The 26696-nt window shown below is 44.4% G+C and overlaps 1 protein-coding gene across 2 annotated transcripts in view; it reads left to right on the top strand.

Moving 5' to 3' along the window:
• Window positions 1-26696, top strand: part of MERTK (MER proto-oncogene, tyrosine kinase) — a 124830-nt gene that overhangs the window by 25757 nt on the left and 72377 nt on the right. For both annotated transcript variants that reach the window (XM_027033727.2, XM_027033726.2), the window contains exons 2-4: window positions 1817-2222; window positions 12116-12216; window positions 14200-14373. In XM_027033727.2, coding sequence (XP_026889528.1) covers window positions 1817-2222; window positions 12116-12216; window positions 14200-14373 — 681 coding nt within the window. The remainder of the gene's footprint in view (window positions 1-1816; window positions 2223-12115; window positions 12217-14199; window positions 14374-26696) is intronic.

Below are 26696 nucleotides of genomic sequence, written 5' to 3'. Positions count from 1 at the left end.
CCGAAATCAACAGTTGGACGTTTGACCAACTGAGCCACCCAGGCACCCCTTCCCTGGTTTCTGATAGTGAAATCTCTTTTTCTCCAACCTGGCATTCACCCTGGAGGCAGTTCCCAAATGCAGCAACCACGAGAGCCGACCTGGCATGAAAGAATCACATAGAGAAGACTCCCTAACAGAAGCCTTGACCTTCAGTTGAGGGAGATGTGCAGTCCAGAGCGACTTGGCAGGCAGGAAACCAGAGGAACAAATTCTCAGATCCTTCCTTCTGCTCCCAGATTTCCTGATTGTATCTCCATTGGCCAAATAAGCTTAGTTGACTATTTATGCTAAAAATTGTTTGTTGTTTATCTGAAATTCAATTTCAACTGGGTTTCCTGCATTCTTACTTGCTAAGTCTGTCACAACCGTAAGCAGAAACCACCCTACTCTCCCTGCACATACACACCCAGGAGCCCAGGAGGGTGCAACATCCTGAGTGTGGCAGAGGCACAGCTCTGGAGTGGGGATGGGCACCTCTGGGTACCCCCAGTCACTTTCCCACACAATGTCTCTCCCATTCTCTGCCTATCTCAACTGTGGCCAATGTGTTTGAATACGTAACAACCAGCATAGGATGTATGCTCCAAAAGTGCTATTAAAAAAGCCAGAAGTACAACTATTGTGGGCCAATATTTTTAGAAATACTTGTGGGCCAGATGAAATCAACATTGCCAGGTTCATTCCAGCAGGCAAGCATTTTAATGGAAGCTCCAAGTCATTCTGTTGTTGATGACATAAGTGACATTGATTTTTTATCCCCCCCCATACCTAGAGATGGGTCATGTTGAGGCACCAGAATTGTAAACTCATATCTTTGTGACCGGTAGCAGCCTTTACAAGACCATTGGTCAAATTTGTGGCATAGTCTGTGATTGAGAACACAGTGAGAAAAGTGATCTCAGTTGCCATCACCTTCCTGCCATGCTGTTGAGTTGGATATGAAGGACTTTGAATGAGTCACAATTTTCACAAATGGAGGAAGGTGGTCAAAGGATACGAATTTCCAGTTATAAAATGAATAAGTCCTCGCAATGTCATGTACGGTAAGGAGACTACAGTTAATAATACTGTGTTGTACATTTAAAAGCTGCTAAGAGAGTAGATCTTTAAAGTTCTCAATACAAGAGGGGCGCCTGGGTGGCTCAGTTGGTTAAGCATCTGACTCTTGATTTCAGCTCAGGTCATGATCTCACAGTCATGAGATAAAGCCCCACATTGGGCTCCATGCTGGGCATGGAGCCTGCTTGGGATTCTCTCTCTCTCTCTCTCTCTCTCTCTCTCTCTCTCTCTCTGCCATCGCCCCACTCACTCGCAGGTGCACACTCTCTCCCTCTCTTGCAAGAAAACAAATAAAAATTAAAAAAAATAATAATAAGTAAAGTTCTCATCACAAGAAATAAATTTTGTAACTGGTAGTCAACTAAGTTAATTAGATTGTAGTGGTGATCATTTTGCCACATATACAAATATCAAATCATGTTGTACACCTGAAACTTAATATAAGTCAATTGCATCTCAATAAAAAAGAAAAGAAAAGAAAAAAATGGGTGGGAGGAGTTCTATTTCTTAAACATTCTTTAGGAGGTATGTGAACAAATGAATGAATTTGTGAATGAGAATATATGTCCAGACGTGTGTGTTAAATACATTTTGCTCATGTTTTCTGAGGACCCTGAGGATACCCCCTGTCTGTCATCAGAGGCTTAGAGATTGGGAACCTACTTGGAAAATTCCTTTATTTAAAAGGCTAAAAATCAGGTGTTCTGTTTTGCAGCTTTTGCAGAGGTGAAGGAAGAAACCAAGCCTGACCTGCCATACCCAGGAAGCCTGCAAACTGACCACATGCCATCTTCCCTTCCTCACACCCGTGGGTACCAGCCTGCCTTGATGTTTTCACCAACCCAGCCCGGACGACGGCATACGGGCAATGCAGTCCATCCTGGAGTGACCTCTGCTGGGTCAAAGCTCCCGCCTCTTGCATTTAATCATACGATTGGCCACATAATACTTTCTGAACATAAAGATGTCAAATTTAATTGTTCGATCAATATACCTAATATGTACCAGGACATCGCAGTTATTTCTTGGTGGAAAGATGGGAAGGAGTTGCTGGGGGCACATCATGCAATTACTCAGTTTTATCCAGATGACGAAGTTACAGCAATAATCGCTTCCTTCAGGTACGTGTTCTTTCTTCCTTTCTTTCGTTAAATGTTGTTATCAAAAGCAAAAACCTCATAAGTTAAAAACTTTTTTTTAGTTTCTGTGTTAGCAACTCACCGATCCACTTACAATGTAGATTAATAGCTGACGGTCTGTATTGTTGATTTCTTTTACATTGATCTTGGCCTCACTGGAACTGCTGGTTATCAGAGGCTCTGGGTTCTGGGGAACCACTTCCCACCTGACCTGCAAGTCACGTCACGCTCTGCTTGACTCAAGAGCTCTCCCAGTGAGTGGGAACCACGTTTCTTACCCAGTATGTGGAGGCGGCTAAATCGCACCGTGGGGGTGGAGGTTTTAAAACAAACAGGCTTCCCACCCCTTTCCTTTGCCTTATCCTCCCTTTCCCCCCTCCCCTACACCCCCTGCTCCTGCAGATCATGGTACTGTGGTAGTCCTCGTGTCACGTGTCACCGTGTCACCGTCTCATGGTTCCACTTTGTTTTGACAGGGGCCAGCCGAATGCATTGGGGGTGGGCGTGGAGGGGTGACAGAGCCAAGTCAGCAGGTATCTGGAATAACCCATTGTCCCTAGGACTGAGTCATCGTATTTCAGAGTACCCCTGACAGTGAGACAGCTGCTTCTCTTCTCCCCATCCCTTTTTTATTCTCTACTCGCTCCTCTTCAGCCAGGAGGGGGTTGAGTGTTTTGTTTTGTTTGGTCTTGTTTATTTGTCCTTGCATGTGCAGCCCTAGAATTCGGTGGACCTGTGGTCATTAAAAGCTCAAAATGAGGTCAGGGCCGTGCAGGGTTGGCGCCAGTGCCTTTTCCCTAGGATTCCTGCACTCCGAGCGAGGGGAGCCCTCTTTGATCTGGTGTGTTTTCACTTTCCCTGGCCTGATGCTTGGGGCAGTCCCGGACGGTGTCCCGTCTTTTGGTGAATCATTTGATGTTTCCTTTTCAGAAAACTGCCTCAGAGATACCACAGTACTGACAGCTCCCGTTAGAATTTAGTGTGTCAACATTTCCAGAAGATGCACCTTGGGAGTTTGTTTTTTTTGTTTTTAGTTGGTTTTTTTTTGCATAGTTTCCCCAAGTTATAGGCTTGGTTAGCATCAAAGCAAAGAACACAACTGTCACGTTTTCCGTTGGTTGATTTAAATTTTGGCTGGGACTGTCAGGCTGCCACCCTCAGCCGGTGGCTGAGACCACTCAAGAGATTTGACTGCATTTTTTTTTCTGCATCAAGTACAAGACACAGATGTTTTACCATGATAGAGACACAGCTTCTAATGATCCATTTAATAATGAATAAGGAGCAGTTTAATGGCTTAAAGGAACAAAGAGCCGGGACATTGGTCCCATCAGGTATCATTAGGAGGAAAACACTGCCCTGTTCTCTCTGGGCTGGGAGTCCTGAATGGGGGTCCTGCCACTGGACAGCTGTGAGACCGTGGGTGAGTTGCCTTCTTGCCAAAGAGATAGGTTTGCATCACGTGACCAGCAGCTTCAAGTGTGTTCTAAGGGGCCATGGGATGTTTAAAGGACTTAAATTGGAGAGTTTTAGTTAAAAAAATATTTTTGATGTGACACTCAGAATTTTTTTTTTTATTTGAGAGAAAGAGACAGTGAACAGGGAGAGGGGCAGAGGGAGAGAGAGAGAATTTTAAGCAAAATGCTCAGTGTGGAGCCCGACTCAGGGCTCAATCCCGTGACCCTGCGATTATGATCTGAGCTGAAATTAAGAGTTGGATGCTCAATTGACTGAGCCACCCAGGTGCCCCAAATTGGAGAGTTTTTAAACTTAGAACAGACAGTGTCTTATTTTGGACTTGTGTCTTTAGAGTTCAGAAGGGGACCTGGGTCATATTTTCAGAACTTTAGAACAAAAATTTATACTTTTGCATGTACTCAGTTCCAGTCTCATAAACTCATTCTGAAGGGGGAAAAAAAAATCTTATTTGACCTCCAAACTAAGCCATACAGCAAATTTAGTGATCAGAATTCTCGTAAACCGTGGACACTCAGCTGAATGGAGTAGCTTTGGGGACAGTACTGAGTCCACCATTACAATATTCTTCAAGTATATTAATGTTCAGGTGACACAGGAGCCGTATGAAGGAAATTGTAGTGACTGAATCAAGACTATAAATATCCGTGTAATTTCTTGGCAAGAAAGAAGGATGTTGGAGACCCTAAATATGGTATCTTCTAGATGATGACTTTGAGGTCCCTCTGAGTAGGGTGACTTGCCCGGGGTCACTGGAGAGTAAGCTGTCACCCTTAAACGGGGGGCCTGGTTTGCACACTTGCAATATCGTCTCTTCTCCCATCTCATGGGCCCTGAAAGAAATCCACTGTGGTTGCCAGGAACAGTGAAGAGTTAAAAACAAGTTCTAGGCCTTCAACACATGGAATTCATTAGCTTGTAATTTTCTTGGAGTTGCCCTTAAGAATACCTGTATGGGCCGCGTGTATTTAAGGGAATGTGCAAAATACATATGTGTATATTGGCAGGGGTCAGAGGAGTATGGGGAGAAACACGAGGTGTTTGGAGTTAGGACATAAGCCAGTTTTGTGTAAGGTGTTATTATAAGAAAGGGTAATGAATTTCGAAAATGATGGGGTCTCCAGAGAGAGGCCCCCACAATTCGTACCAGCATGCGTCCTTTAAATATGAAGCAATTGTGAGTTGCTAGAGACTGACCAGGATTGTGGATGTGATTTAACTTTCTGAGTTTTTGTTGGTTCCACATTTCCTCTTTCATATTGGGCAGACCCCACACTCGAACCCCCAAATGCCCCATTCTAAAACTAAGGGTCAGTCAGCTCTCTGGTCTTTGACCCTAAAAGTAGGTTAGGAGATGTGCATACTTGTAGATTTGGCCTTGAAGTATCGATTTAGGGGAGAGGACCTGGCATCAGGACTGAGGGGGCACTTCTGCCCCTCAGGACCCAACCCATCTTTCGGTCAAACCTCAGTTTATTGAAACCGGGGATGGGGGTGGATGTGGAAATGATAAAAGAAGAAGTTCATGTGCATTTAAGTATAAGCCCCACCCTACTTGGGAAAGGTTAAAGGAGATTTAACATCATGAGTAAGAGTGTTCCTAAAAGGTTTTTAGAAACTGCTTGGTCTTAGTTCCTCTATGCGTATATTTTAAATTTATATTAAGGGCACCTGGGTGGCTCAGTTAAGCGTCCAACTCTTGATTTCGGCTCAGGTCGTGATCTCACGGTTCATGAGTTCAAGCCCCACATCAGGCTCTGAGCTGAACATGGAGCCTACTTGGGATTCTCTGTCTCCCTCTCTCTGTGCCCCTCCCCTGAGCCCTCTCTCTCTCTCTCTCTCTCTCTCTCTCTCTGTCTCAAAATAGATAAATTAACTTAAAAAATAGTTCTTTTAATAGTAATATATGTATTTTGTTAAATATGTAGAAACTACCAAACATGTACAGAGAAAGAAACCATGGCCCACAACCCTGAGAAAACTTTTCCAAGCACATATGAAATTAATATTCCTGAAATGAAATTAGCATTTTATGACACAGATGATTATATATCTCGTTCCCCCCACGTAACATCCTATTATGAATGTTCTCCTGTATTATTAAACGCCTTCAAAATACTGACTGCTCTATGCCACTGTAACCTACTGTTGTAAAGCAGAAGCAAATACAGAAGGATGTATGTGAAATTGTACAGGGAAAACCTTAAAAATTGTTTTTGCATAATAACGAATAATGGGGCATATACAAGGGAAAAAGTAACTGATGTGGTGCTTCAAGCCCAGGTGCCCTCTTGAGCTGAGTCCATTCTTTGCTAATAATTCGCATGTTTTCTTCTTTCACTTGGACATCTATTGTAGGTGTAGGGAACACTCTGTGTCCGCCAGCAGGTTGGGGTATTCCTAATTGATGGCTTGGTGATTAACACTGAAAATTGCACCCCCCGCCCTCCCCGGACCCCATATTCCTGACCTAGTCCTGGATGGTGCACACCTCAGGCTCTATCTCTCCAGGGCTTGTAGCAAGTCTCCTTTGTAGGCTTAAGCCAAGCCACCTCGGCTCTCCGACTGGTATCTTGCCTCAGCTTGAAACTGTAGCTCATCCATTTGTGCAGATCCCGGGATGCTGTGTAGCCGGGACCTTTCCCTGGAGTCTCTAAAGGAGGGGGTACTTTTTGGGATACAGTTAGCTCTAAAGTCGGGCATAAGGTATAAGGAGCTCTCTGGCTTGGGTGGAAACACTCCCTGGTCAGGTAAAGCATTCCAGGGAGGCACCAGCCATCAGACCAGAAGACTGGGGGGACCAAACTCTCAAACAGAAACAAAAGCCAATGTTCCTGTAGGCCAGCCGGCCCTGCACATTCAGTTATTGGGGTAATTTGTGGCAAAGGAAAAGTATTTTGACATGTTTTTTGTGTAGTCTAGGGATTCCCCCCTGGGAATTCAATTCTAGCTTAGTTCTCTGTAGCTAGAGCTGGAAGGATTTTATAGTTTTCTAAAACTTGTATTTCTCTACAACTGTTTTTTCATTTTTAATATTTTTATCATGGTGAAATATACATAGGATAAAATGTACCATTTTAACCCTCTCCGAGTATACAATTCAGTGGCATTTAAGTACATTCACTTTGGTGTGGCACCCATCACCACCATCCATCTTCAGAACTTTCTCAGCCCCCCAGAGGGAAACACCATGCCCATTAAACACTAACCCCTCATTCCCTTTTCCCCCAGTCCTTGGTGACCTCTATTCTACTTTCTTTCCCTGTGACTTTGACTACTCTACGTACCTCATGTAAGTAGAACTGTACCCCATTTGTTCTTTTTTGTATTTCTTTTAAGAAGCCTCTAGAATGTAGCTGCTACTTCAGAGCCATGTCTGAGCAGGCCAGTCTACATGTGATAGGTCTGAGAAACAAGGAGGCTCTGTGTCCTTACAGGACGTACTGGGACTCACCCAGCTGAGGCCACCCTGGTATGATGGACTTTTGCAGATGCAAAGAGCCCTGTGGCTCTGTCCAGGTGGTTCCTGTCTAGACGCGGTGGCTGAGTCTGTATGGTGGCTTTGGTTTTCCCCAGTTCAGATGTTTGTATTTGACCAGAATCTGACACAATTTTTATACCTTTTTTAAAGCAGTACATACACATGGTAAAATACTCCAACTGTTCAAAAATCCTCTCTTCTGCTCCAGCCTCCAGCCCTTCCCCAACGAGGAGCTGTGGTTATCCACTTCTTGGGTATCTTTTGTAGGTATTCAATCCTTATGACTCGTGTGTGTGTGTGTGTGTGTGTGTGTGCGTGCGTGCGTGTGCGCGCACGCACCTAGCCCTGGAGTTCATCTAATAGAACGTTACAACTCTGGTTACATCAGTACCCAGGACTTCACGTTTTTTGTGGCTATGTAAATGCTGTTTTCAGCTGAGTCATACAGTAGGCTGTGGTTACATCTTACTTCTTCACAGCTTTTTGATTGTCCTCAATTTAATAGTTTCCTTGCTTGTTAGTTTGCTTAATTTTCTAAGTGTCACTCTCATTTGTCCCTAAACTCTACTTACATCTCCTCTCAAAGTGATGTGATTACCAGGCCTGATCTTTTCCTAGGAGATGCCTGTCCTGTCCTTCTCCTGCAGGAGAACCTGGGCAGGTTGCTCCCCAGGTCTGGGGTGCAGCTCTGTCATCTTAACCCTTGTTTCTCCTATTTCCTCCTGGAGCCCAGGTTCCGCACCGCCCCCAACCCCGCCTCTTGGCTTTTACTCCTTCGCTTTGGCACAGAGCCCATCCTCCACCAGCATGGACCTTGCATGTCTGAAAATGCTATTGTGTTTTCTATCCTCACATTGAGGTAGTTTGTCTGGATACAGAACTCAAAAAGAATAATTTCCTGTTGTCATTTGGAAGTCATTGATATATTTCCTTTTTGCCCCCAGATTTGTTCTTGAGAAGTATGGTGGGGTTCTGATTCATTTGTGAATGACTCACTTTACTTCTCTCTGGAAGCTTCTGGACCTCCACTTTATCTTGGAGTTGTGACATCTCCTGATGAGAGATGGGTGGTCTTGGTGGGTCTTTTCTCCTCCACTGTGCTGCCCACCTACAGGCCTGGTTAAGAAAGACCTAGAATCCAGCCCTGGGGCATTTTCTTGAATTATGCTCTCCTTCCTGTGTTCTTTCTGGAACTCCTCTTACTCAGTTGTTGGAATGCCTAGATTGCTATTCTGAGCTCAGAGCCTTCGCTGGGGAGCCTCTAGAGACTGCGCCTGCTGTTTCCTTTAGGAAAGGGGAGAAGTTGGGGACAGCAACTCTTCTCCCCCTCACCCCCCACCCTGCTCTCAGCATGGCAGCCTTTACTTGCATGTCTAGGAAGCAACATGTAGCATTATTTGTGGAAAATCTGGGTCTGGACTTGCTAATTAATGCAGGCACGTAACCCATCTCCCCAGGCGATTGCTGACCTCTTCCTGATATGAATGACTAAAGACCAAGTTTTGATCATGTTTCCTTTGAGCTCTCCTTTTCTCCTCCTGGTTGAATTTTCCTTCCTTGCTGGTTGGCTTAAGATGCTCCTAGACTTTTCATGCCCTTTGCGTCTGATTTCTGAAGTCCAAGCTGTGCTGCTAAACTATTACTTGCACCCAATAGTTTCTCAGTCATCCCCCCCCCCCCACCACCACGCACACAGGAGTACTTTGCATCCTTGGGCTGCCTTCCTCGGCCTTGCCCTGCATCCCTCTGTGGCCCTCACTTGCACTCTGGCTCCTGACTACCTAAGTCATGTGACAAGGCTGCTGCAACACTGGGTTCCCGGACCCTGAGCCAGAGCCAGGTCTTCAGAGGCACAGCTGTCCTCAGCCTGTCAGATCTTATCAGCAGTCCAGCTCCTGGGCCTGGCCTCAAGACAATGACTCCTCTTCTAAAATGAATCTGTGAAATATGTGGAAAGGACCCCATCTTTGGTAGCCATGACCTTGTTTTTTGGTTTGTTTTGTTTTATTTTTTGTTTGTTGGTTTGTTTTTGCACTGCAAAGAAAACTAGACTGCTCAGCCATGCAGAATCTTCAAGAGCTCCTAGAAGCAGGTGCACCATTCAGCCCCTGGCTGATACTCATGCTGGTCCAGGCACCATTCTGGACACCTGCTTCTCTCCCTCTTTCTTCCTGCCACCATGACATCCAGGGAGATTTATTAGAGGAGGGTCAGCTAACCCCTTATTTGGAGATATTTGTCCTGTGAAGTCTCTTTCCATGTTCTCCCAGTGACCTCTAGACATTGTGACCTTCAGCCCTGCCCTAAAGCATGGAGAGATCTGGCCTTTCTTTGAAATCCTGAGTCCTCCCCAAGTCCAACTTCCGTTCATCAGGTGCAATTCCAAAATTACATCACTCCTGCACAGGAGTGAGGGGAAAGGGGAAGGCAAAGTATTCTGAGTCAGTGGGGCACTGCTCAGATTGGCACATCAGAAAGTGTAGGTGACAGATGATAGTCACATTATTGGGTAATATTAACCCAAGCAGCTCTGGTTCTCCTCATTCTGATTGACACCATTCTTTTTTTTTTTTTTTTTTTAATGTTTGTTTATTTTTGAGACAGAGAGAGACAGAGCGCGAGCAGGGAGGGGCAGAGAGAGAGGGAGACACAGAATCGGAAGCAGGCTCTAGGCTCTGAGCTGTCAGCACAGAGCCTGATGAGGGGCTTGAACGTACAAACCACGAGATCATGATCTGAACCGAAGTACCAACTGAGCCACCCAGGGGCCCCTGATTGACACCATTCTTGATGTGTATTTTACTTATTCTTTATCAGAAGCTAAAAGGGAACTGCAACATGGTATCACTGGGGAGAAGTTGTAATTTAAAATGTTCTATGTTTGTTCTGAAAACCGTGTGCTCAAAACCGTGTGTCCAACCTCAAGTCCAAGGGGCCTTGCTGTGGCAAATTGGCTCCTGATGCCGCTGTGCTGTTTGTTTATCCTGGCGGCTGCCACCGGTGGGCTGAGATGGCATCCCCTCTGACCTTGCCAGCTTCCTGGTCTCTTTTAAGCATTAAGCTTCAGGCCTTGATGGGTTGAGGGATGGGTCTTATTTTGCTTTGGGATAAATAAGTTGTATCAGGGAACAAGCTACTAGAAAGGAAGATGGACCCCTCCACAGTTTTCTTCTTTACTTTCTTTCTCTAGCCACAGCCTGTGCTCTGTCTGATGAGCACAGTAGAAGAAATCAGTGCCTTTGGGTCAGTGAAGGTGTCCCCCCCTTTGAGAGCGTTTGAAGGCATTTCAAAGAGTTCCTCATGCCCTCACCCCTTCCCACACCCAGCTAAGGGCAGGTTTTGCCTAACTTCTTGTGTGTAAACATGTCTGAAGGGTGGAAAGCAGGATTCTGAAGCTCTTAGAGCTAAGGCCACCTGTTTATAGCAGATACTTTACAACATGTAGTGTTCAAACTATAGTATAAGGAAAACGAAAGAAAGGTGATCTATAATAAAATAATACGAATGTGAACATGTAGATGCCTGGCATGACCACTCCAGGAGAGATCATAGAATACACAGGGACTTGCACCCTGGCACGCCCCTCACGCACGTGGCAGCCGCAAATAGGGAGGTGCTGTCCCTGATGTGAGTCATGGCCAAGTTCCAAACAGGACAAAGGGATGGCAGCCCCCATTTTCAGGTAATTGCAGTCCTGGGTATTAGGTGGATATTAAGACCAGACAAATTCTTTGTGTGTCTATAAATGGAATTGGGTTCTAGTCTCAGAAAGTCATTTGGGTTTTGGAACAGTTGCCCCTGGCCCCTAAAAACCATGGTGCCTCCTAGTTATTGTGCCCACATAAAGCAACCCTACAGGGGCGCCTGGGTGGCTCAGTCGGTTGAGTGTCTGACTTCGGCTCAGGTCATGATCTCGCACTCTGTGGGTTCGAGCCCCGCATCGGGCTCTGTGCTGACAGCTCAGAGCCTGGAGCCTGTTTCGGATTCTGTGTCTCCCTCTTTCTCTGACCCTCTCCTGTTCATGCTCTCTCTCTGTCTCAAAAATAAATAAATGTTAAAAGAAAAAATTAAAAAAAATTAAAAAAAAAAACAACCCTACAAATTTGCAGCAAAATGCCTTGATGGGGCAATACCCCAACATAGAGAACCCTGGTACAGAGCCTTCCATAGAAGGCAAGAGGAGGGACAGCATATGTGTTAGTCATGTTTCTTCAGAAAAAACAGAACCAAAGAAGGAACGAGAGAAAGTTATTTTAAGGAATTGGCTAATGTGATTGTGGGTGCTGGCAAATCTGAAACAGGCAGGGCATCAGCTGGAGACCGAGGGAAGAGTTGATATTATAGTCTTGAGTCCGAAAGCAGTTTAGAGGCAGAATTCCCTCTTCCTTGGAGGACCTCGGTCTTTGCTCATAAGTATGGCTGTCAGCCGGCTGGATGAGGCCCACCCGTGTTGTGAAGGGTAATCTTTACTCAGAGTCTACTGATTTAAATGTTAACCACATATGGGTGCCTGGGTGGCTCAGTCAGTTGGGTGTCTGACTTCGGCTCAGGTCATGATCTCGCAGTTTGTGAGTTCGAGCCCCACGTCGGGCTGTGTGCTGACAGCTCGGAGCTTGGAGTCTGCTTCGGATTCTGTGTCTCATTCTCTCCACCCCTCCCCCACTTGTTCTCTGTCTCTATCTCTCAAAAATAAATAAATGTAAAAAAAAAAATTAAATGTTAACCACATCTGAAAAATACTTTCACAGAAACATCTAGAGTAATATTTGGCCAAATATCTAGATGCCATGACCTAGCCACGTTGACACAGAAGATTAACACTCAGAGCATATGATAAAGAGGTTGAAGAATGTTCTTTTCCTATAGCAGAAACTCAAAGGGTATTCAGTGTAAATATCTCTATGTGTTTTCTTTGAAGCATAACCAGTGTGCAGCGTTCAGACAATGGTTCATATATCTGTAAGATGAAAATAAACAACGAAGAGATTGTGTCTGACCCCATCTACATCGAGGTGCAGGGTAAGTCCAGAGGCTACAGAGTGACCTGTATTTATTGCTTTGCATATAAAACTCTAGAGTTTAGCATGCTCATTTATAACTCTGTAATCAAACTTTGCAAATTCATAAGCACTGACATTTTATAAGGTGATCCTCTTTTTAGACTTCAGGTAATAATAAATAAATGGCGTGAATTCAATTCTCAAAGTTTTAGCTCTATCCTGAGCAATAGGGCTGAGATAAAAAACAGATTAGGGACTCCTTTGTCCTCAGGTTATTTACAGTTTAGAAACCTGGAGACTTTTCTGGAAGCGATATGCATTCCATTATCCGGTTCTCAGTGCTGGCACCAGGTACCCTTCGCCTGGTCTAGGGATGATTGGCCTATTATTCAACATCGGTACATGTGGATGGTGAAGCCAGGAGGGTGAGTGGTTTTCCTGAACTGGGTCAGCAGCTCAATCTGGGACTCATTTTGGGCCCTAGGATTTGTCAGGTAGATGGTTCAGTGCAGTTCCATGACGTGACATAAGACGGGCTCAGTGTGGGTCCGAATGAGACGTCGACTAGAAGAAGGCGGTCTCTGCCCTCAAGGAACTTGAACTGCAGTAGGGGATGTGAGCTGATGGCTAGGTGAGCCCGGGTCTTGGGGCGCATGCCTGGTTCTGCAATGGCGGTGCCTGTCGAGGAAGCCTTCAAGGAGGAAGCACCTCTATTCTCACCACAAGTTGTCATTCCTCACCAGCCCACGGGCTGCCTCCAGGGCCCTTGCATCTTGGCTTTCTGAGATACCCCTGCCAGCAGAAGCACCCAAACACCTTTCTTTTCTACTTTCTCCTGACCCGCCTCACCACAGGCTTTAGAAAAAACAAGTGGTTGGCTTTTTAGGGAAGTTCAACCAGAACTGTCCCACAAGGAAAGCCTCCTCTGCTACCCATCCTTTTGCAAACCTAAACCTCATACCCACTAATGCTGCAGGAGGCCTGAGGTGGGGAGGCCCCTCAGAGGAGTCTGTGTTAGCGCTCTGCTCTAGGCCCATCCCAGGCTGGACAGCTAATGCCTCCTCAGGGTTATGTCAGCACCAGCCCTAGGGGAAAGTGGGGGTGTGGAGGATGGTAGTGTTCCTACATTTGCTGTAAATGTTGGGAAAATGTTGAGAGGACATTTAACTTGTCAGAATCCCAACAAAATGCCCAGGGCAGGATCACATTAGGTCCAAATGGAGTTTTGCAAAACTTTGAGATAGGAATAAAGAAGCTCATTATGCCACTCCCACATCATTCCTTCTGGGACCAGATCTGTGAGTTCCCAATCCTCAAAGAACATGGTTTAAGTGCCTGAGGACGGTTAACTTGACTTGTTAATTTTTTAGCATATGCTCCAAGTACGTACTCACTGGCTTTCTCTGAGGTATTTCTAAAGTTCCCTTCCTTATGGCCTCGATTCTGAATAACAGTCAAAGATCTTAGGATTGGAAGTGTGTAACTGTGTCTACACTGTTATCATTAGAATGCACTTTGAAAAATGGCCAGCCCTGTATAAGCCCTGTACAAGTGTACAGATGTTTAAATTCATTATCATTCATCTTAAAGGGACACACTCAGTGGATTGTCCTCAAAAACAGGTGGACCTATTACGTAGCTTTGTTTTCACTCCATGTGTAATTTGGTAAGAAACACTGAAAAACGTGCCAGCCTGTCCCTGGAGTTGGAATAATGCCTGATTTCAACACCGCCAGGCCTCCCTTCTGGTAAAACCAGTTCTGAATCACCATCATAACCCCTTTGAGAAAGTGTCCTAGAAAGCCGGCTGGAGCTAGTTGGGTAAGAATTAGCTTCTATTCTTTCTCAGCCAACTTTCAGAAGGTGCAAACTAGCCATTTCAGACCAGGGATGGTATATAAAGAAATCTATTGCCAAGTTCTAGAACAGTCTCCATTCCCCTTGGGGCTCTGCCTTTGCTTGAAGATCTGAAACATTCTTTCCCTGAACTCTTTCTCTGCAGGACTTCCTCACTTTACTAGGCAGCCTGAGAGCATGAATATCACAAGAAACACAGCCTTCAACCTCACCTGTCAGGCCGTGGGCCCTCCTGAGCCTGTCAACATTTTCTGGGTTCAGAACAGCAGCCGTGTTAATGAACAGCCAGAAAAATCCCCTTCTGTTCTAACTGTGCCTGGTAAGTCTGAGTCGTGTGACTTATTGTTTCCTTTCTAATAGTGAGAGGGATCACAAGTTTGGTGACCACTGCCTTGCACTAGCAGCGGATAGAAGAGAATGAAACGCAGGTGTGGCAGCTGAGGTGAGGGTACGTGGAAAAGAAACCCTGGCAGTGAGAATTCACAAGCCAGGGCTGGGAAGTGGGTGAATGCCCTGAAGGGTGTCTGTGGTTAAGTTAGCGACGTGGCCGGAGTCCCTGAGCCCAGGCAGGGGGAGTCTTGCTCATACCTCCCATTGCAGCCGGCGCTTGGCTGGCCTGGCAGGCCATGCACTTCAGGAAACCACTTGACGCAAAGACCCCTGATGTGAGGTTTGACAGCAGGGAACCCCACTGGTCACGCGGCACTGCTGTGGGATGACTGAGTCATTGTGGATTGTGGCCGCGCTGATGGTGGTCATCTTGATTCCCATCCGAATGGAAGTATCTCGGCTTCGTTCCCGTCACCTCCCTGACAAGGCTCTTGGAGTCAATGCCCTTGCTGTTTCCCGCGCTACGAAAGCCGGTGGACTCCTCTCTGGCTTCTCTCGTGGCATCTTTTCAGCAACATCTAGCAAGGGCACCACCCCCAAATCCTTCCTTTGTTCATGCAGTCAGCGACCATCTTGCCAGGGAGTGCTGTATCCCAGGGGCTGTTCTAGGTTCTGAGAACACAGGGGTGAACCTCTGGCAACAGTCTTCCTGGCTTCCTTCCCACCCCACTGCTTCTCCTCTGCCCTTGACAGGCGCATCCCTGGACCCACTTCTTTTCACTCTGAGACACTCCCGCCACCCTGGGAGAGTTCCTCTCTGTCCTTGGCTTCAATACTATCTGTGCAACGGTGGCCTTGGGCTTTGTGTCCTGGCCCAGCCCTCTCTTCTGAGGTCCAGGCTCATGTATCCAAGGGCCTCCTTGGCATTTTCACTTGCTGGTACATAAGTATCTTAAAATGAAACTCCTGTTCCACCTCCTCTCCACACTCACTTTGCCCCAGAATTCCCCATCTTAGTAAATGGTATCACCATTGGCCCAGCCTTCCTCTTTCTCATTCTTCATGCCAAATGCATCAGCAAGTTCTGTCCATTCTGCTTCTACAGCGCATCCTGAATCTGTTTTCTCTCCTTCCCTGCTCCACACCGCTGCCAGCACCCTACCAGTGCAGTAAGTAGCTCCCTAACTGGTCTCTTCGCTTCCAGCCCTGTCCCCACTCCAATCCATCCTCCTCAGTGGCTCCCTGTCGTCTTAGACTGTCACTCAGACTCATTCCTGTCCCTGCCCATCGGCCCTGTGAGCTCTGGCCTCCGCCCGACTCTCCAACCCAACCCCGACGCACCTTCTTCTCCCTGCTTATTAAGCACCGGTCATCCTGATTGTCTGTCATTTCCTCAGACACATTGCCCTCCTTCCTGCCTCAGGACCTTTGCATCCTTTCTTCTGTCTGCCTGCACTGTTCTGCCCTCTGCCCTCTGCCCCATGACACAACTCAAATATTACTTCTTCTGGGAAGCCTTTCCTGGTCATTCAACTATTTTCGGACCTTCCCACCTCTTTATGGACTCCCAGTCATGTGTTGCACTCGCCACAGTCTATAGTCACCCCATTTATTTCTGTAGCTTCCTTGTCTGTCTTCTCAGAGAGTATATGCTCAGCAAGGACAAGGACTTTGTCTGTCCCAAGGCAGTGCCTGACTCATAGAAGCACTCACTGAATATTCATGGCAAGAATAGACCAGCAAATGAATGCCAGCCCCTCGGTTTTATCTCTGGATCATTTTCCTAACTCCTGACTCCACGAGGAATATTAGGGTTTTCTCTCCCTCCATCTGAATTATTTTTGAGTCTCCCCAAGAAGCTGATAATCAAGCTACTTTTCAGTTTCAAAGTCAATTTGGAAAATACACCCCACCCCTGCTAGGATGGTAACTCTGAAGTCCTGTAAAGACATTTGTTTTTATTGAGGTGAAACTGACATACAGTTAAGTTGTGTAGAATTTAAATGCACAACTCAGTGAGTTTTGATAAATGTAGACACGCATGTAACCACCCCTTCAATCAAGGCATAGAACATTGTCATCACCTCGGAATGCCCCTCAGGCTCCCTTCCCATCAGTCCCCACCTCTCATAGACAATGGTGTACTGATATCTGTCATCACGGATTAGTTTTGCTAGTTCTTTTTTTTTTTTTTTTTATGTTTATTTACTTGTTTTGAGAGAGTGCACGCTAGCCGGGGAGAGGGAGAGAGAGAGAATCCCAAGCAGGCTCCTCGCTGTCAGCATAGAGCCCAACACGGGACTTGATCTCACGAACTATGAAATCATGACCTGAGCCGAAATCAAGAGTCGGATTACTTAACCAACTGAGCCACCCAGGCAGGCGCCCCTGTTTTGCTAGCTCTTGAACATTAAATAAATGGAGTCGCAAAGTGTATATTCTTTTGTCTCAGGCTTCTTTCCCTCAATGTGACATTTTTGGGATTCATCTGTGTTGTTGTAGGAGTACTTTGTGCTTAGTGCTAATAGCGCTGTTACGGTATGGATATGCTACATTTTGTTTGTCTGTGTGGTGAACATTTGGGATGTTTACAGGAGTTGGCTATGATAAAGCAGCTACAGATACTTGTGTGCAAGTTTTTTGGGAGACATATGTTTTTCTTTTGTTTTGGATAATACCTGGGAGAAGAATTGCTGGATCGAATACTAGGTATATGTTTAACTTTTAAAGAAACCACCAAACTGTGTTCTGAAGTTACACCAAGTTCTATTCCCAGCAACAGTGGATGAGCATTCCAGATGACCTATCTACAACCTTGCCAACGTTTGCTATGGTTAGTTTTTTCATTTTAGACACCCTAGTGGATGTGAAATGGTAAATTTTCAATTTGCATTTTATTTCCCTAATGTCTAATATTAAATTCTATTTAGAAAAGATTTTAGCATTTTTTTCTTGTGCTTATAGACCAGTCATATATCCTCTAGGTGAAGTGTCACTTCGGGTCTTTTGCCTATTTTCATATAAATCTTAGAATCAGCTTGACAGTTTTGCAAGAGTCTGTTGTGATTTTGTTTGCAATTTTTTTTTTTTTAACGTTTATTCATTTTTGAGAGACAGAGAGACAGTGTGACTAGGGGAGGGACGGAGAGAGGGAGACACAGAATCCGAAGCAGGCTCCAGGCTCTGAGCTGTCAGCACAGAGCCCAACGCAGGGCTTGAAGTCACAGATTGCGACATCATGACCTGAGCTGAAGTCGGACGCTTAACCGAGCCACCCAGGCACCCCGCAACTCTATTTTTTTTTTTAATTGGTTTTTTTTTTTTTGAGAGAGAGGGAGAGTGCATGCGCATGGAGCGGGGGCTTAGGGGGCAGAGGGAGAGAAAGAATCTTAAGCAGTCTTCACACCCAGCATAGCAGGGCTCGATGTCACGGCCATGAGATCATGACCTGAGCCAAAATCAAGAGTCAGATGCTTAACCAACTGAGCCAACCAGGCACTTCTGCAATTGTACTGAATTTCTAGATCAATTTAGGGAGAGATCACATCTTAATAATATGGAGACTTCTGATCCCAGAACACACACTGTCCACTTATTTAGGTCTCCTTTAATTTCTCTCAGGAATTTTTTTAATAGTTTTTGATGTAGAGGTCTTATAGGTCACTTGTTAAAGGGATTCTTAAATATTTTATGTTGCTGGTGTTGGTAAGTAGCACATTTGATTTCATTTCCCAATTGTTTACTATTAGTATATAGAAAATAAATGGATTTATGTATGTGGGTCTTACATCCTACAACCTTGTGACATTGATGTATTAATTCTAAGAGGGCTTTATTGTTGTTGTTTTGTAGATTCCTTGGATTTTCTATGTAGACATGTCACCTGCAAGTAGAGACAATTTTACTTCTATCTGTCCAATCCTTGTCTTTTTATCTCTGTCCCTTTCCTTATTTTAGTGGCCAAGACTCCAGCACAATGCCAAATAAAAGTGGGGAGAGTGGACGTGTCTGTCCCAGTCACCAAGTATGAAATAAACTGTGGGTTTGGGACAATGCCTTTCACTAGGTTGAAGATGTTTCTTTCTATTCTCAGTTTGCCAAAAATTGTATTTTTTTTATCATATGATCATAAGAACTCAGGAAATATTTACAATACTTAATGATTACAGTTTCGTTACAAGACATACGCCTTGGGTGATATCTGGGAGGGTCCTCAATGCAGAGCTTCTGTGCCCTCTCCTCTTTGAATTAGGGTGTTTCACCCTCCTGGCAGATCCAGGAAAAGGCCACTCTACTAAGCTTTGGGGAGCAGATTTTTTTTGTGGAGGTTTCCTTACATAGGCACTTCCGATTAGATCACTGGCCATGTGGGGGCACTTGGGTGACTCGGTTGGTTGAACATCCGACTTCAGCTCAGGTCATGATTTCATGGTTTGTGGGTTCGAGCCCCACATTGGGCTCTGTGCTGACAGCTCAGAGCCTGCAGCCTGCTCCAGATTCTTTGTCTCCCTGTCTCCCTACCCCTCCCCTGCTTGCCCTCTGTCTCTGTCTCTCTCTCTCTCTCTCTCTCAAAAATAAACAAACATTTAAAAAAAAAAAAAAAGAAAGAAAGAAAGCCTAAACCATTGGCCATGTGATTGAACACAATCTCCAGACTCCTCAACCCTCTTATCACATGGCTGGTCATTCTCTTGACCAGTTTCTGTAGGGGCCAATTGTGAGTCACCTCATTAGTGTAACAAAGCCACTCCTGTCACTCAGGAAATTATAAGGGACAAAAGCTAAATTCCTTATTGTACAAAAATGCTTATGAGGGAAATGGGCTGTAATTTTGTTTTTGTAGTGTCAGATTCTGGTATTAGGGTATTGTTGACCTCATAAAACTAGTTAGGAAGTATCCCTACCATCTCTATTTTCTGAGAGAGTTTAGTGATGTTGGTGTTGTTTTGAATATTTATTTTATTTTTGAGAGAAAGAGAGAAACAGAGCATGAGCAGGGGAGGGGCAAAGAGAGAGGGAGACACAGACCTCTAAGTGGGCTCCCTGCTCCATGATGTCAGCACAGAGCCTGATGCGGAGCTCGAACTCATGAACGGTGACATCATGACCTGAGCCGAAGTCAGATGCTTAACCAACTGAGCCACCCAGGTGCCCCGGTGTTGTTTTGAAAAGACACGCATAAGTTCAGTGGAGGCCGCGGTGATGTGTTTTGGACACAATATTCTTGGTAATGCAGTTTGCATTACTTTTTTGATGAAGGCTAATAGTTTGAGGTTAACTGAAATCCTCAGGTCTTTTATCTCATCAGTTACTCCAAAGTCAAAGCTGTCCTGGTTCTTTTTTTTTTTTTTTTAATGTTTATTTATTTATTTTGAGAGAGAGAGAGATGGAGAGAGAGAATCCCAAGCAGGCTCCAGGCTGCCAGCACAGAGCCTGATGTGGAGCTTGAACTCAGGAACTGTGAGATCATGATCTGAATGGAAATCAAGAGTCAGATGCCTCAGGGCGCCCGGGTGGCTCAGTCCGTTGAGCGTCTGACTTTGGCCCAGGTCATGATCTCACAGTTTGTGAGTTCGAGCCCCACGTTGGGCTCTGTGCTGACAGCTCAGAGCCTGGAGCCCGCTTCCGATTCTGTGTCTCCCTCTCTCTCTGCCCCATCCCCACTCATGCTCTGTCTCTCTCTGTCTTAAAAATAAATAAAACATTTAAAAAAAAAATTTTTTTAAGAGTCAGATGCCTAACCAACTGAGGCACCTGGGTGCCCCAGAGCGCTCCTATTTCTTGTGTATGTATTATTTTTGGAATTTCAGCCTACCATTTATCCTTACAAAAATTTAAGCCATTGACTCAGCCCACTGAGGCCACTTGGAACCTCATTTCCCTCGTTGGTTAACAAATCATCCCCCTGCTTTGTGCCAGCTGCCGTTTGTGTCTCTTTCAAGTTGTTGATGAAAATCTAGATTTTATTCTAACCAAGGGCAGAGTCCAGTGGTCTGTTGATAAAGGCAGCCTCTGAGTTGACATCAGTTCATTAAATCAACTTTCTTGGCCACTGTTTAACCACTAGTAAATCTGCTTGGTTTTCTTTTTCACCCCATTTATTTCTGCAACTTATCTTCTGAGATGTTCTCGATACCTTGGGCTAATAACTATCACAGAATGTCTGGAAACCAGCTTGGAATTCATCTTGAAATCAGACCTGATTTGTTGGTGAACCTAACTCCTAGATGTGACAGTTTTCTGCATTCTTACAGGCACCAGTTTGATAGCCCTCTCTTCCCCCCCATTTTTTTATAATGTTTATTTATTTTTGAGAGAGAGGGTGCATGTGGGGGGGGTCGGGGGGAGAGGCAGAGAGGGAGACAGAAGATCAGAAGCAAGCACTGTGCTGACAGCAGAGAGCCCGATGTGGGGCTTGAACCCAGGAACTGTGAGATCATGACCTGAGCCAAAGTCAGATAGTTAACTGACTGAGCCACTCAAGTGCCCGTTGATAGCCCTGTCTTAAGTTTTGCTATGGATTTCTCTCTCTTAGTGATTCTGTCCTTACCAGGATCAGTAGCATTTGATGAAACTAGGGACAAAATCTATCTCTGTTCCTCTGCAACTTTTCCTCGTTTGTGTTTTCTTAGAAAGTAGAAGTGTGTTTCTGCGATAACATCTGCAAAATCTTTTTCGTATCCAAGGCTATATATAATTTGTCTCTGATGGGAGACCTGATTTATTTCTAAATGGTGGTATACTCTTAGAACTACAACCTATCTTGGGTTTCAAGTTCACTACAATTTTTATTTTACTTTTTTTTAACTTGAAGATTTTTTTTCTTTGGTAGAGAAGATAGGAGTAAAATAGAAATAGAGCAGTTTGGGGTCACCTGGGTGGCTCAGTCGGTTAAGCGTCCGACTTCAGCTCAGGTCACGATCTCGCAGTCCCTGAGTTCGAGCCCCGCGTCGGGCTCTGGGCTGATGGCTCAGAGCCTGGAGCCTGCTTCCCATTCTGTGTCTCCCTCTCTCTCTGCCCCTCCCCCATTCATGCTCTGTCTCTCTCTGTCCCAAAAATAAATAAACGTTAAAAAAAAAAAAAAAAAAGAGGGGGCGCCTGGGTGGCTCAGTCGGTTAAGCGTCCGACTTCGGCTCAGGTCACGATCTCGCGGTCCGCGAGTTCGAGCCCCGCGTTGGGCTCTGGGCTGATGGCTCAGAGCCTGGAACCTGCTTCCCATTCTGTGTCTCCCTCTCTCTCTGCCCCTCCCCCGTTCATGCTCTGTCTCTGTCTCAAAAATAAATAAACATTTAAAAAAAAAAAAAGAAATAGAGCAGTTTGTAGCCTAATAATGTGTTTTTAAAAATGACATGGAACTGTTAAGCTACATATGTGATTAACTTACATAGAACTACATGCATGCACACGCGCGCGCACACACACACACACACACACACACACAAACAAGTCTATGTATGATTGGTAAAATCTAAGTAAGCTTTGTGGATAGTACGAATGTCAATTTCCTGGTTTCGACAATGTGCTATGGTTATATAAGATGTTAACATTGGGGAGGTAGGGTGAAGGATACATGAAACTTCTCCCTATATTTCTTTAAATTTTTTTTAACGTTTATTCATTTTTGAGAGACAGAGAGAGCATGAGTGGGGGAGGGGCAGAGAGAGAGGGAGACACAGAATCTGAAGCAGGCTCCAGGTTCTGAGCCTGATGTGGGGCTCGAACTCAAACCGGGAGATCATGACCTGAACCGAAGTTAGATGCTCAACCGACTGAACCACTCAGGTGCCCCAACTTCCCCCTATATTTCTTTACACCTTTCTGTGAATCTATAATTACTTCAAAATGACAAGATTTTTAACTTTATTTCACATAACTATTAAATGCTTCCATGTTTAAAATGTAGAAAATTCAGAAAGTATTTTTACATCTCATTACACATTTATAGTTATGACGAAAACACTGGTGTGTTTCCTTTCAAACTTCTTCTGTGAATATATACCCTTGGGTGGATGTAAGTATATAAATTATTTTCCTTCAAATTGGAGTGATAAGACATGTGCAGATTAATTTCAGCCTTTTTGTTACACAAGTAATGTGTGAACACATGTTCATTGTAAGACATTCAAACCATGGTTACATACCAAAGCAAAATGGTCAAGTCTCCCTTGAATCTCCACACTTTCACTCTCCATACAGATGTCACACACAATGTGAACCATTGGTTCACTTCCTTCTTTCTCCCTTAAGTATACTCACATATGTACATATACACATAGATAGATCACCAAGACTTGTAGATCTTTCCATGTAGGTACTCATGGGCCTCTCAATGTTTATGGCAATTGCCTCAGTGCATGAATGGACCATAATTTATTTAACTACTCCCTTGTTGATGAGCATGGAGGTTGTTTTATTCTGGCGGTGGTTGTTGTTGCTGTTACTTATGTGGACATCCGTGTACCCATATATATTTCTTTTCTGAAAATCTTTCTGGACACCCTGTCCTTGTCTGTGTATCCACAGTGCCTCTTCCATAACATTTGCACCTCCTCCCACATGGAAGCACAGCCATCTACATGTCTCCCCACCCCAAATTATTAATTAGTGTGATTATTACATATTAGTTATTAGTTATCTTAGCACCATCACCCAACATAGCGCCTGGCACATCAGAACTGTGTGAATGAATGAGTCAACTAATGAACAAACACGTGAACAAACAGACTCTGAGTCAGAGATCCCTTCACTGGGACAAAGGAACATTGTCATAATGAAGTAACTTGTATTTGTATGATGGCTTTTGCACTTATATACTCCTTCTCATCTCTTCTCATTTATATTTCTAACCAGTTCTGTGACATTAATAGAGCAGATTTTTTTACACCCATTTTGTAGACACAAAGGGCTTAAGGAAGTCCAGGGAGAAAGGTCCAACAGTGTGGGCTTCCCACCACGGGGCTGGTGCTGGACACGTCAAGTTCCATCAAATCAGCTCTATCTGTGGACCAGTCCCAAGCAGCTGAATTTTGTAACATTGTAAAAGAACTACATAAAACAGTCTTCTTCTTCTTTACATCTGTGTTTAATTTTGAGGACACTTTAGTGATATCTGAATCTATCTCAAAAGTTCATGTTGGGGAACGAGATGCCATCCTGACCAGAGATGTGTGGGGAGTTTTATGCTTCACATGCTGATGCAAAACCGGGTTTGCAGGGAGAAGCCGTTGTATTTTGAAATTAACTCAAGTCAATTTTCCCAAGCCCTTCTACAAAGAGAGTGCTAAGTAGATAAGTGGTTTAAAGAGTCTTGATTGTTGATACTTGCTTTAAGCAAGCACATTCGTGAACAAGAAGGCCATGTGCTTTTTCCCTCTTGATTCCACTTGTTTCCTGCCCCCCTCTGTGACGTAAGAGCTGTCTTTAAGAGACATGAGCGAGGAAGTACTTTGTCTAAAGGGCATTATTCTGAGTCAACAAAGTCAATCTCAAAGGTTACACGCTGTATGATTCCATTTATATGACATTCTCAAAATGACAAACTTACAGTGATGACTCTAGTCAGGGATTAGCTTGGGTAGGATGTTCCTAAAGCATGAGGGAGCACTTTTTTTTGGTGTTGAAGCAATTCTGTAATTGTATACAAATCTGTACCTGTAATAAAATTTCATGGAACTCTATACCAGAACCCCTCCCCCCAATAAAACAGAACAAAAATTGGTAAAATCTGAATACAGTCTGTATTTGGGTGAATAGTACTGTACTAAAGTCACTTTCCTGGTTTTGGTCATTGTACTATCATTATGTAAGATCTTATCATTAAGGGAAGCTGGTGAAGGGTGTACAAGAACTCTGTACTATTTCTGCTGAAATAGGAAATAAATTGTACTATCTCTTATAAATTGAAAATAATTTCAAAACAGTTTTATTTTTATTTATTTTTAATTTTTAAAAAATGTTTATTTGTTTTTGAGAGACAGAAAGAGACAGAGCACAAGTGGTGGAGGGGCAGAGAGAGAGGGAGACACAGAATCCAAAGCAGGCTCCAGGCCCTGAGCTGTCAGCACAGAGCCCGACGTGGGGCTTGAACTCATGAGCTGTGAGATCATGACCTGAGCTGAAGTCAGACGCTCAACCTACTGAGCCACCCAGAGGCCCCAAAGTTTTGTTTTTAAAAAGCACTTTATCTTGGGCAAAACCCAATCCCAAAATAAAGAACAGAACTGCCAAAGGTTTTGCTGTATGGTATTTAATGGCAGAGTGCATTGTAGGTTAATGGTTGGGATTCCTAGCTATGACATATGCTAATACTGCTTCACTGTTGTGTGTCCCTAGGCAAATTATTCTACTTTATTCTCTAAAATAGGGTAATAACAGTGTCTACCTCATAGAACATTTATGAGAATTCAGTGAAATAATGAGGGTAAGGCCCTTGGTACAAGGGCAACCTACAGGAATAACCCAAATGTTACCTGTTACAAAAATATTTACATGAGTGGTTACTATCTCATTATATGCGGTGGTTACTATCTCATTGTCAATTCGGAGCTACCTTTCTGTCAAGAGTGTGGACTTCTGCTGGTCTGTCTGGTTTTTATTTTTTAAAAATACTCATTTCATTTTTAAATCCACATTTAGGTAACAGCTAAGGCAGCTTTAGGTTTTAGTGGGATAGAGTTAATAGTATTCATTGTGATAATAATAGTAAATAAATTCTAAAATAACTACAATTTATATATCAGTTCATAATTTTCACAATGCTTTCTATAAAGACTGACTTTGAACTTCATAGCAAGTTGCGATACAGTTAGGCATTTTTGATACCCGTTTTCAGATCAGGAAAAAATTTGGAGCTATTAAGGGACCTACTTGCTTTAGGTGTAGTCTCAGTGTGGCAACTGGAATGATCTTGATGAAACACAAGTTAGATCATGTCAGTCTCCTGCTCACAGCTCCAGGTTTCCCATCCTACTTAGAAGACAGAGCAAAGGCCTTTTCCGTTTGCCTAGAACCCTCCACCCCACCCCTTACACTGGGCCTTTCCCTCAGGAGCCACCTCTGACCTGAATATTTAAAATCACAGCCCACTTCCCCACCCACCCCTGGATCTCTGATCCTTTTCTCTTTTTTCATAGCATTAACCATCTTCTGATAGAGCTTGCAGCTTACTTATTTATGAAGGTTATTATTTCTCACCCACTTCCCTCTGTGAGAATGTGAGCTCTGTAAGGGCAGGGATCTCTTTTATTCATGAATATACCCCAAGTGCCTGGGAAAATGTCTGACACCTAGTAAGTACTCAGTAAGTATCTGTTGATTGAATGAATTCAGGGCAGATAGGATGTTCCAAGTTAATGAGCAATTTCGTTTATGCGGGGTCTGCTTCTGTTGCTTTGCCTATTTTGCTCTGGGGGGGGGGGGGAATGAAAAGGTTGCTTAATCCAGAACTCAAAGAATTGGCCCAACTGGTGCTCTTAGAAGTTGCTTTCTCAGCAACACTGATTGTCCTTTCCTCAAGGGAACATCCTGTTACTGAATGTTCTTTAAAATATCTTTCAGGGGTGCCTGGCCGACTCCATGGGTAGAGCGTGCGACTCTTGATCGCAAGGTTTTGAGTTCAGGCTCCACATTGGGCATGGAGCCTACTTAAAAAAAACGAATAATAATAAAATAAAATATCTTTCAAACCTTATGCCAGAGGCTATCTTTTTTTACAATTCTTTTTTAACATTTATTCATTTTTGAGAGACAGAGACAGAATGTGAGTGGGGGAGGGGCAGAGAGGGAGAGAGACACACACACACAGAATGCGAAGCAGGCCCCAGGCTCTGAGCTGTCAGCACAGAGCCCTAGGGGGGGCTCAAACCCACAAACCGTGAGATCATGACCTGAGCTGAAGTTGGACACTTAACCAACTGAGCCACCCAGGTGCCCCAGAGGAAATCTTTTTTTAAACCAGCAGAAGACCAAGCAAGAGGGGCATGAACAATTGTGATGAGTGAGGTGAGACGTAACAGTAAAGTGGATGGCCCACTGGGAGAGGACATGGCTCAAGAGAGATTAGAGGCTCCAGTGCTGGAGTCACTCGGGAGAGAGTGGGTGGTAGGGTGGGGATTTAGGGGAGTGGATGATTTTTTTCCTCTGGAAAGCCACAAGGACTCAGACTATAAAACTTCAAGGTCTATTCCAGTCTGGTGGTTATTGTTCATCCAGACAGAGAAGAGGAAAGTGACAGGCAGCGGTCTTTCCCAGCGCACACTAGTTATATTCAACCCGGGCTTATGCGTGAGTCTCTAGCTGGGAAGCTAGTGCCAT

This window comes from Acinonyx jubatus, chromosome A3 (genome assembly GCF_027475565.1).
Source record: "Acinonyx jubatus isolate Ajub_Pintada_27869175 chromosome A3, VMU_Ajub_asm_v1.0, whole genome shotgun sequence".
In the NCBI taxonomy this organism is placed as follows: Eukaryota; Metazoa; Chordata; class Mammalia; order Carnivora; family Felidae; genus Acinonyx; species Acinonyx jubatus.
The sequence above is the reverse complement of the archived record's forward strand: the minus strand, read 5'-3'. Positions and strand labels throughout refer to the sequence as shown.